This window comes from Xenopus laevis, chromosome 7L (assembly GCF_017654675.1).
Source record: "Xenopus laevis strain J_2021 chromosome 7L, Xenopus_laevis_v10.1, whole genome shotgun sequence".
Taxonomy (NCBI): domain Eukaryota; kingdom Metazoa; phylum Chordata; class Amphibia; order Anura; family Pipidae; genus Xenopus; species Xenopus laevis.
In genome coordinates, this window is record NC_054383.1 from 132,680,372 (window position 1) to 132,692,462 (window position 12,091).

Sequence of the window (12,091 nt, forward strand, 5' to 3'; positions counted from 1 at the left end):
GAAGTCCTGGATCATTGCTGCTATTGACAAACTCAAACTTTAGCCTCGTGCAATAAGTTCACTATATAAAATATGGCATTTTTAGCCACATTTATTTTTAGGGTTTAATTCTCCTTTAAAATGAAGATTCAGCAGGAATGGCCCTCTAAGAATTCTCATACCATAACACTGGTATTCCCCTGTACTAAGCCCAGTATAGAACAAGACACACCTCTCCCTATAATAAAAAACTTGGATGGCCACATCTATAATTATATTATCTATTTCAGTATTTCTGCTCTTCCCTCAGCATTTAACTGAAGGAGGAGCCTCTCACTTCTATGGATGAAACCTGCTCACAATGAGATGTTCCGTGGGCCTCCTGTGTGTCCTTGCAGCTCTTCTGCCAGAAGGTAGGGATACACCAATGTCATTCCCACTGCTCCCTCATCTACAAATGTAATGCAGTGTCCTCCATGAGCAACCAGAGCCCAGTGAGATAACATCAGGTTGGGTGGAATAATCCCACCAGTCATCAACTACATGAGGTCATGGAATATTTGGCCTGTGCATACAGGACCCTCAATGTGAATAATGACCTGGGGACCTGACATTTGGATCAGCCTTATTTGGCTCACCGAGTAGGTGTTGGATGAGCACAGGATAAAACTGCTATTTACAATCTGAGAAAATGTTCTGCCATAAATAGAGAACATCAACTGGTGGGACATAAGGCCCTTTCAGACTGAAGTATAATGTAACTATCAGTATTGATTTGTTGTGCATGTATGTATATTGGTGTGTGTTATTGTTCACTTCAAAAGGTATATTTACAACAAATGAGTGTCAATGGCAGGGGACCTTTACTAGCTATCAAATCATCAGTTCCTATTAAAGGACCAGTAACATAAAAAAAATGTGTGCGTATACATCGGAAAAAAAATCACAAAGACAAATTAAACTTTAAAATGGCAAAGCCTTGATAAAGAAATAACTTAACATAACTCTGCTTTCACTCCTCTTCAGAAAAAGAGATACGGCGACAATCCATCATGCGGCGCTCGATTTATTCTCCCTGGCTATCTCCTATAAGGAAGGCAGGGAGGAGAAATCAAGCGCCTGATCACTTTCTGAAGAAGAGCGCAACCGGAGTTTCACTAAGTTATTTCTTAATAAAGACTTTGCGATTTTAAATGTTTAATTTGTCTTTGTGGTTTTTTTTTTCGATGCATACTAACAAATTTTTTAAAACATTTTTTTGATGTTACTGGTCCTTTAAGTAAATATCTTAAAGGGGACCTGTCACCCTGATAATTAATTCCAAATCCTATTTTATGATGTTAGTCAAGCAAAATAAAATGTCTATGACACTTTATAATTTGTTGACATCTTTGGAATTCAAAAATCACATGAAGCAGGCAGCCGCCATTTTGTGGACGTTGTTATTAAGGCAAGCTTTTTATCATGCCAAAATCTTGTTTATGCACCAGAATGGTGGCGCATGATGTCCGTGTACTTGCACTGGCTAACCAATAAGATGGCGAGGAGTGAAGGGGAATGTGAGGAAAGCAGTGACATCAAGGAAGTGCAGAATGGGAGGTGAAAGTAATTGCTTCCATCGCCTCAGAGGAGGGGCAGGCAATATATGATTGACAGCTGACAATTTTTTAATGAGTATATAATGGGTATGGATTTTTAAATAAAATAATTTGGGTTTTGTGTTCAATTTGAAAAGTATTTTTATTATACAAATTTCTATGTCTGGGTGACAGGTCCCCTTTAATATCTGGTAAGGGATATGGTATATTTAGCAGTATGATTCCATTCTGATGTATCATATGGGTTTAGTACAATGCAACAGGCAGGTATCTGACAAGTAAAGGAGAACTAAACCTAAAAATGAATGTGGCTAAAAATGTCATATTTTATATAGTGAAGTTATTGCACGAGGCTAAAGTTTGAGCTTGTCAATAGCAGCAATGATCCAGGACTTCAAACTTGTCACAGGGGGTCACCATCTTGGAAAGTGTCTGTGACACTCACATGCTCAGTGGGCTCTGATTGGCTGTTGAGAAGCTAAGCTTAGGGCTCGTCACTAATTATCCAGCAGAAAATGAGCTTCCCTGGCTGTAATATAAGCTGATGCTACAGGTTTGCTGATGATTAAATTCTGATGCTAATTGCACTGGTTTCTGTGTTGCCATTTAGTAATTATCTGTATTAATTACTAATCAGCCTTATATTGTGACATTTCTATTCTATGTGTACTGTATATTGTGAGTCGGTCCCTAAGCTCAGTAAGTGATAGCAGCACAGAGCATGTGCAGTGAATCAGCAGAAAAGAAGATGGGGAGCTACTGGGGCATCTTTAGAGACACAGATCTTTACTGCTAAAGGGCTGTGGTTGCCTTGGGCTGGTACAGAAGCACAAAACATCATGTACAACATTTCTACCTACTTCTTTAGTTAGGCTTTAGTTTTCCTTTAAGTAGGTACATTTATCTCATGAGGAGCAGCATTGTCAAAGCCACAGATTCAATGGAAAGTATATGATTTTTCCCAGGCATGGCGTCCATGATGCATAAGAGCCAGATAATAATTTATCAAAGGGTGAAAACTGAGTCATCTTTGAAAAAAATCTATCCATGAAATCCTATACAAATGAATAAAGAGTTGTGGATTTCCCCTCAGGTGAACTTTATTTTTACCTATTGATACTTTTACCCCAAGCTCCTAATACATCAACTCATTCAACTACATTATAGGTAATATTTTTATTTTGCTTACCTGGCAGTCAGGGAAAGATGCTGGCCAATGATATCCCTTCAACCACCAAATGAAAATGCTGCACAATATAGTCGCCCTCGCCACCGGGATCTCCATAGGCCGACGTCCTTGGGCAAGTCCATTGTCTCCTGTGGCAGTTGTTTATCTTTATTACATTTGGCCTCTGTGTATTGCATTGTCACCTACTACTGCTCCCTACCAGGCGCGAATTCACTGCGAATTTGCGCGATTCGCCCGCGAAAATTCGCGGCAAAAACGGGCGCCGGCGTCAAAAAAACGGAATTTTTCGGCGAAAAGGGCGCAAATTCGCCCATCACTACAGGTGATACCTAACTGACACCTTAAACTATTCTATTGGGCCTCATTTACTAACATAAACCAATTGCACTGTTTTAGCCTATTACTGGTGCGGACTAGCATGAAATGCGTTAAATGTAAGAATGTTCCTCCATAAAATGTACTTTTCATTTACAGGCCTGGTTATGGGTTCCAGTGAGTGCCTACCCCATTCAGATTCTTGACAGTATTTGTCTTTCCTAAAATGCATTGCACATCACAATTCTGACATCTATGAATCCACAGCAAAACATATTAACCACCACAAAATCTGGTAAATTTTCATTACTTCGGCAATGTAAGCAAAGAAGCGCTAGCGTTGGGGCAGGAAATTTGAATGCACGTATATGTTGCAGTAAATAAATTAGGGATGCACCGAATCCACTATTTTGGGTTCGGCTGAACCCCCGAATCCTTTGCGAAAGATTCGGCCAAATTCCGAATCCTAATTTGCATATGCAAATTAGGGGTGGGAAGGGGAAAACATTTTTTACTTCCTTGTTTTGTGACAAAAAGTCCCGCGATTTCACTCCCCAACCCTAATTTGCATATGCAAATTCAGATTCGGTTCGGCCGGGCAGAAGGATCCGGCTGAATCCAAATCCTGCTGAAAAAGCCTGAATCCCGAACCGAATGCTGGATTTGGTGCATCCCTAAAATACATTACACAAGTCCAGGGAACCTTTATAAATAAAATAAAGTTGTTATATTGCCCTACACATGAGCCCAGTGTATAGTTTATGTTCCATATGTTAGGAAATGTAGGGGGGAACTGGTTACCCAAAAAAAATTTTTAAGGACCTTTACAGGCTATCACTCTGAGAAAAGAAACGACGCCAGCGTTTTTTGGGACTTAGAAAAAATTTCCACTAAAAATTGAGGAAGATCTATGCACTCCATTGCACTTCGCCTGGTCTGAGGTGGTGACGGCAAGTCTGGCGAAAGAGGTAACGTTCAGTAAAATCCGTAAAATTCAGTAAAATTTGTGGAGTTACGTCCATTCGCCAGAGCGAAAATTCTCCTGGTGATAGAGTGCAAATGATTGACAGCGTCTGTCTCTTTTGCTAGCGAAGTTATGCATGCGCCCGTTAGTAAAACGGCGAAGTGTCTGAATGACGTCACGCTAACGAATTTTCGCCAACGTTAGTCACTTCACCCTTTAGCAAATCTGCCCCTGTGCATCTTGCGAGTTGTATTTGCATTAGTAAATGGGCCTTATTATTTTCTTCAAGAAAAAACCAACATAAATGTAAATTATATATCTTGGGTGTGTGGATGTACTATGTTTGGGGCCAGTTAATTAATAATTTATTTATTGTGTTTTGCAGCTCATGCTCTCTTATGCACAGTCTGTAATGCAGATGAACAAACGTCTTGTGAAGGACAAAGCATTCGTTGTGTCGCAGGGGGGGTTTGCAGTTCATTATTTAAAGAAGTTACTCGTTTAGGTATGGAGTGGCTGCTGGCAGATGTATTAGATAAAGGTTAAACCACTTGAGTTACAAAAGAGTAATGGTACTATTGCCTGATAGACTTGTTCTAGCTCAGGGGTACAGCAACCCTATGGCAGTAACACTGAATACTTCTGAAATAAGGAATGAGACTTTTGGCTCTTGGCATTTGTGAGTGATTCCTGGTTCTGGGACACTTGTTAGAAGTGAGGGTTGGGATGCCTCAAGCTGCCAAATAAACTGTTTAAAAAGCCATACTATTCCACTAATTTTTTTTGTGTGACAATGATTAAAAATACATAGATAAACCTGAAATTTACTATTTATTAATTATTTCTGTTCTTGACTTTGCCTCTGGTGTCCGCTTACAGGGGTCTTTTGATAAGTATATCTTTTTCATTTTCTTTGTTTCAGATGGAAAGAAATGTTATCAGATTTTCAGATATTGCGGGGATCCAAAAGTCTGTGGAATAAATACATATTTTAGCTTTGTCATCTACAGAGGCCGACAGACTATAACCTGCTGTGACACAGATAACTGTACTCCACCTCAGCCCACCTGTGCGTATGTTTATGTTGCGCCACACATCATTACATTGTAATCTGGAATTTAAAGGGATACTGTCATGGGAAAAAAATTTTTTTTTTCAAAATGAATCAGTTAATAGTGCTGCTCCAGCAGAATTCTGCACTGAAATCCATTTCTCAAAAGAGCAAACAGATTTTTTTATATTCAATTTTGAAATCTGACATGGGGCTAGACATATTGTCAATTTCCCAGCTGCCCCAAGTCATGTGACTTGTGCTCTGATAAACTTCAATCACTCTTTACTGCTGTACTGCAAGTTGGAGTGATATCACCCTCCTCCCTTTCCCCCCCAGCAGCCAAACAAAAGAACAATGGGAAGGTAACCAGATAGCAGCTCCCTAACACAAGATAACAGCTGCCTGGTAGATATAAGAAAAACACTCAATAGTAAAAACCCATGTCCCACTGAGACACATTCAGTTACATTGAGAAGGAAAAACAGCAGCCTGTCAGAAAGCATTTCTCTCCTAAAGTGCAGGCACAAGTCACATGACCAGGGGCAGCTGGGAAATTGATAATATGTCTAGCCCCATGTCAGATTTCAAAATTGAATATAAAAAAATCTGTTTGCTCTTTTGAGAAATGGATTTCAGTGCAGAAGTCTGCTGGAGTAGCACTATTAACTGATTCATTTTGAAAAAAACATGTTTCCGATGACAGGATCCCTTTAAGACAAATTAAATCTGGTTTATTTGGATTTGATAAACTACTGATTCTGGGGCTAAAGAGAGCATGTATCATTTCCTGACTTGCTTTGAAGTCACAGTACATACACTACTGGGTAGATTCATTAACGGCAAATTTTTGCCAGCATCAGCTTTGCACAGCTCGCACCAGTTCGCCAGCCGCAAATGCGATACGACTACACCAATTCACTAATATGCAGGGTTTTGTCCTGGGCACTGAACGCTGGCGACTTTTCGATAGCGTTGCTTTGGCAGTGCGTTAGCGTTCGTTTGTGCCTAGTGAAAATTCACTAGTGAGCTTGCGCTTGGGTCAATATCCATAGGGCGGGTAGCTAGCTAGCGAATTGGCGCCTGTGTCTATTAGTGAATTAGTGAATTGGCGATGTCCCTGCAGTGGCAGCGCTAGCAAATTGTCGCTAGCATTAGCCACTTTGTCCTTTAGTGAATCTACCCCTTTGTTCTATATGTGGACAGTTCTCCTGCCCTGCTGTACTACAGTATATGCTATTATTTGGCCACCATATTTTTTGATATTGTATGGGGGAAAGCATTGACCACAATAAAAGCATCAGTCAAAAGTTTTACCTGGTCTGTAGGCAAAATTAACGTAGCATTTGGGGAGGAGGTCAACTAATTTGTAACATATAATGTAGTTTAGGGAGGTTGCCTTGTCCTTTAAACAACCAGAAATAAAGTATGTAGCCATATATTAAGGATACAAAAATATCATATATTTTTTTACTTATTTATGTAAAGGGCCTGACAGTCAGAAAAACGGATTGACGTGCCCAACATGTGAATATAACGGTTTTGATTGTATTTCCAATGAGAACATTGAGTGCGTGGGGGAGGAGATCAAATGTATTAAGCAATCAACGATATTTATAGGTAATGCTCCATTTATTTTAATACGTATAAAGCCCTGTTATTGAAGTTTTTTGTTTTCTTTTCCCTGGATGATGATTTTAATTGCCTACATGACATTGTCAACCAGTGAGCATGCGCAGTTCTAAAAAATGTACGTAAGTGCTCTGGAGAATTGCTGTAAGTTTGACCTAGTGCTTCCATATAGGTGTTGTCAACTCCATAATGTAGTTTAGACCAAACACTAGCCAATGTGTGTATCTAACAGCTGGTCAACTCTAGACTGTAGGTGAGACCAAGCTCTGGCATATGGGTGTTTCTAGCAGATGGTCAACTCTGAAATGTAGGTTGGACAAGCACTGGCATGTGGGTACTTCTAGCAGCTAGTCAACTCTAGAATGTAGCTTAGACCAACCACTAGCATATGTGTGTTTCTAACAGCTGGTCAACTCTAGGTGAGACCAAGCTATGCCATATGGCTGTTTCCAGCAGCTGGCCAACTCTAGAATATAGGTTAGACAAGCCCTGGCATATGGGCTTCTAGGAGTTGGTCAGCTCTAGAATGTAGATTAGACTGAGCACTAGCATATGGGTATTTCCAGCAGCTATTCAACTTCTGAATGTATCTTAGACCATGCATTAGCATAAGTGTGTTTCTATCAGCTGGTCAATTCTAGAATGTAGATGAGACCAATCTCTGGTTTATGGGTGCTTCTAGTAGCTGGTCAACTCCAGAATATATCTTAGACCAAGCCCTAGCATGTTCTAACTGTTTTTTTTTTTCTAATCTGTCAACTCCAGACTTTACAATGTAGGTTATTTAATCTCTGGCATATAGGGGTATATTTATCAAAGAGTGAAGTTAATAGTGAAGTTCCGCCACTAGAGTGAAATTCCACCACTCTCCATTCATTTCTATGGGATTTTTATAGGCGTATTTATCAAAGGGTGAACTTTCACTTTCACCCATTGATAAATACGCCTTTCAAAATCCCATAGAAATGAATTGAGAGCTGCGGAATTTCACTCTAGTGGCGGAACTTCACTCTTTGATAAATTTACCCCATAGCCTGGTCAACTCTAAAAAGTAGGTTAGACCAACTGCTGACATATGGGTGTTTCTATCAGCTGGCCAGCTCTAGAATGTAGGTAAGACCAGTAATACAATCAAAACAGCTTCATGTATGTTACACCAGAAAGGCACATAAAACAGTGGAAGGGGTGCATGACATCATAGATAGGTCAACAACACAACTCGGTAGACTTTATTTATAGGGCACTTTACAATTTGGCCACTCCAGATTTCACATGCTTCTGACAACAACGCTTTACCCTCCCTTGTAGGAAATTTTTACCCAACTGTTTTTTGAAGCACTAGCTGCACTGCTTTGATTGGGTGCCACATGGGCGAGACATTGGTTCACCTTACACACCCGCATTCCTTGCAAATTATTAATGGCATGCACGAAAGTAGCAAAAATTATCTCAAGTCTCTCTAGATCTTTGTAATTAACACCTGCGCAGAGATGAACCTGGTATCAAATGTATATTATTAGTCCTTGTACCTGGTATTAGTAAATGAGTCACATATTAGCCAAGAAAAAAACTATTCAGAACACTGAACTCAGTTAACTCTGTTTAACCAACAGGACCCTTGTCACATGATGTAATAACCTACCGTGGGTGTAGCAGTGAAAGTGTCTGTATATATGGCAATTCGACTTATTCGACTTATCATGGCTCCTCTACAGAGAGTATTGTTACCTGCACCGATGCAAATCCTGGACTTTCTAGTGGGTGCTCTGGTCTTCAAAGTGTTCTTCTACTGGCTAATTGTCTTATGCTAGTAAAATTGGTTTTAGACCCAAGTGAATGAACTAGAAATATGTATTATTTCCCCCTTCGGCTTTACTGTATGAATTATTATAGGACCGAGCCCCATAGTTCTGCTGCATTCATACCGGAACTCTGTGACCATCTCCGACAGAAGATACAAGAGCAAAAAAAAAAAAAATACAAATCGATTCAATTGTTTCAGTAAAATGTTTAATTTACATTAATATCCATGATGAAAACTCACTGTAAAATTACATTTTTTGCAAACCATAAAAATTAAAAAATATATATTATTCCAAAATGATGAATTGTAATTAGCTGCTTGACGTTACTAAGAGTGCATTGAATGAATTCGGTATATCCAGTTACATACCCAAGTTGGACAAATACATTTGGGGGGGGGGGTTTACTAAAACTTGAATTTATCAAATTTTTTATTAAAACAAAGTCGACCAAACTCCCATCCACTAATTTAACTAATTTGTCGAAAAACAACTGAAAAAATTCGGTGTGGGAAAAGTCTCCACAAAATTGTGCGACAATTCGAATTGCACAAATTTTTCAAGTTTGATGCCTGAAAAACCATCCGCTATTGACTTCATGACCTCAACAGGTTTTAGCTGGAGTGTTTTCGGATTTGGATTTTTAGCAGCTTTGGGTATAATCAATCTCTAAAAATGTGAGTCTTCCCCTTTTAAAACTTAACCACAAAAAAACGAGGTTTCGTAAATAGGCCATCGCAAAATTTATGCAAATTGGCCATAACAGCATCACTATAAATTAATGTCCAATAATAAGGGCAATAAAGATAAAGGGAAAGAAATATACTCACAGTTCACCCCAAAATGTTGTGTTTTTCTCCTTAAATAATGACCAAAGGTATAATTAAAAATTCAAACCATTTATTGGGACATACAGATGAAGGCCTGATGCGTTTCGTGCCTGTTGGGGCACTTACTCATAGGCCTATCAGGTCTGACTGGCCTGTTTATGCAGTCCTTTCCTGATGGATCTATATAGGCCTCGATTATGATCTACTCATTTTGCCTTGGACTCAGCATGATACTTTAATCAGTTAAAGGAAACCCTGTAGAAAAAATCCCCGTACCCCTCACCCCACGTGGACCCCCTTCCTCCTCCCCCCAGGCTTACTGCCCCCCCCGGGAAATGCCCCATACTTTATACTTACCCCTCGTTAGCATTCTGGCAGCTTCACTGCAGCAGACTTCATGGCATCCATCTTCCGGGTTCTTGGTTAGCTTTCGGCGCATGCGCAGTTGTCGACAACCGTCAAATTGCTCCAACTGCGCATGCGCCAACATACCGATCTCCCAGTCAGCTTACTGAGGACCCGGAGGATGGATGCCGTGAAGTCCGCTGCCAGAATCGACGACGAGGGGTAAGTATAAAGTATGGGGCATTTCCCTGGGGGATCAGATTTCAAACTCTTTGATAAGTTTGGCCTAGGATAAAAAAAAAGAACCTGACTCCTCACCATTTACGATCTACCAGGCAGCTGTTGTGTTAGGGAGCTGCTCAATCTGGTTCCCTTCCCATTGTTCTGTTGTTTGGCTGCTGGGGGGGGGGAATGGAGACGGTGATATCACTCCAACTTGCAGTAAAGAGTGACTGAAGTTTATGAGAGCACAGGTCAGATGACTGGGGGCAGCTGGGAAACTGACAATACGTCTAGCTCAATGTCAGATTTCAAAATTAAATATTAAAATCTGTTTGAGAAATGGATTTCAGTGCAGAATTCTGCTGGAGCAGCACTATTAACATTTTTTCCCATGACAGTATCCCTTTAAGGAAGAGAGATACCCAGGATCTCTACTGGAAATTTAGTGGAAGTTGAGAGATTTCAACCACACGAAGATGAAGAGAAGAAATTCTTCTATCTTTTTTTTTTTTTGTCTTTTTCTAACACTGCTATACTTACAGTACAGTAGAGTATACACTTTGTCTTGAGGATAGGGTTCCCTTAAATGAAACATGGGTAAATAAGTGTAAGCCAACTAATGTATATAATATTCTTTATCAAATAAGGAACAATGTAGACTTCATCTTTGTTGCTGTACTCAGTGAATTGGTCCTCCTGAAACTGTGACTGATCAAAAGGTGGTTCTTCATAAAGGAATTAAAATAAAATAACTGTAGCTTCAAAATGTTATACAGGTATGGGACCTGTTATCCAGAATGCTCGGGACCAATGGTTTTCCGGATAACGGATCTTTCCGTAATTTGGGTCTTCATGCCTTAAGTCTACTAGAAATTCATTTAAACATTAAATAAACCCAACAGGCTGGTTTTGCTTCCAATAAGGATTAATTATATCTTAGTTGGGATCAAGTACAAGCTACTGTTTTATTATTACAGAGAAAAAGGAAATCATTTTTAATAAATTTGGATTATTTGGATAAAATGGAGTCTATGGGAGACAGCTATTCTGTAATTCGGAGCTTTCTGGATATCGGGTTTCCGGATAAGGGATCCTATACCTGTACCCACTTTAAGAAGATGAAGAAAGATGCAATTTATACCATTGGTTTTTGTTATCCTTTTTTAATGTAACATGTTTAAAGGGATACTGTCATGGGAAAAAAAAAAATTTCAAAATGAATCAGTTAATAGTGCTGCTCCAGCAGAATTCTGCACTGAAATCCATTTCTCAAAAGAGCAAAAAAAAAATTTTTATATTCAATTTTAAAATCTGACATGGGGCTAGACATTTTGTCAATTTCCCAGCTGCCCCTGGTCATGTGACTTGTGCCTGCACTTTAGGAGAGAAATGCTTTTTGGCAGGCTGCTGTTTTTCCTTCTCAATGTAACTGAATGTGTCTCAGTGGGACATGGGTTTTTACTATTGAGTGTTGTTCTTAGATCTACCAGGCAGTTGTTATCTTGTGTTAGGGAGCTGCTATCTGGTTACCTTCCCATTGTTCTGTTGTTAGGCTGCTGGGGGGAAAAGGGAGGGGTGATATCACTCCAACTTGCAGTACAGCAGTAAAGAGTGATTGAAGTTTATCAGAGCACAAGTCACATGACTTGGGGCAGCTGGGAAATTGACAATATGTCTAGCCCCATGTCAGATTTCAAAATTGAATATAAAAAAATCTGTTTGCTCTTTTGAGAAATGGATTTCAGTGCAGAATTCTGCTGGATCAGCACTCTAAACTGATTCATTTAGAAACATTTTTTTAACCACGACAGTATCCCTTTAACGTCAAAATGGTGAATAATGGAGGGTACCATTTATGAAAACAGACTGACAACTGGAGTTATTTGCCCCCCCCACCATCCTCTTCAAAAAGGAATTAAAATAACTGTAGCTGCAAAATATTATACCCACTTCGAGAAGATGACTAAAGATGCAATTTATATCTAGTGATGGACGAATTTCTCTCATTTCGATTCGCCGTAAAAGTGGATATGCGTCCGAAAAGTTACTTGCGTCAATTTTGACACCAGCGTTAAAGTCAATGGGCATCTGAATAGTGTTGACAATGCCAGCGCCAACTAATTTTCGTGGCAGTTTCGCGAATTTATTCGCCGGTGGCGAAACG

The 12,091-nt window shown here is 39.6% G+C and overlaps 1 protein-coding gene across 1 annotated transcript; it reads left to right on the forward strand.

Moving 5' to 3' along the window:
• The first annotated feature begins 303 nt into the window (after positions 1 to 303).
• On the forward strand, positions 304 to 8,850 carry LOC121395671 (phospholipase A2 inhibitor and Ly6/PLAUR domain-containing protein-like). Its single transcript, XM_041569769.1, has 5 exons — positions 304 to 392; positions 4,431 to 4,550; positions 4,968 to 5,114; positions 6,585 to 6,716; positions 8,342 to 8,850. The coding sequence occupies exons 1-5, from the start codon at positions 341 to 343 to the stop codon at positions 8,566 to 8,568; spliced, it is 678 nt and encodes a 225-aa protein (XP_041425703.1). The 5' UTR covers positions 304 to 340; the 3' UTR covers positions 8,569 to 8,850.
• The last annotated feature ends 3,241 nt before the right edge of the window (positions 8,851 to 12,091 follow it).

Bases quoted from the DNA above. Each gene is read 5' to 3' on its own strand.
- LOC121395671 (XM_041569769.1), top strand. From the start codon at position 341: ATGAGATGTTCCGTGGGCCTCCTGTGTGTCCTTGCAGCTCTTCTGCCA. The intron at 393-4,430 runs GTAGGGATACAC...TGTGTTTTGCAG, and splicing joins TGCAGCTCTTCTGCCAGAAG to CTCATGCTCTCTTATGCACA. The intron at 5,115-6,584 runs GTGCGTATGTTT...ATTTATGTAAAG, and splicing joins TACTCCACCTCAGCCCACCT to GGCCTGACAGTCAGAAAAAC.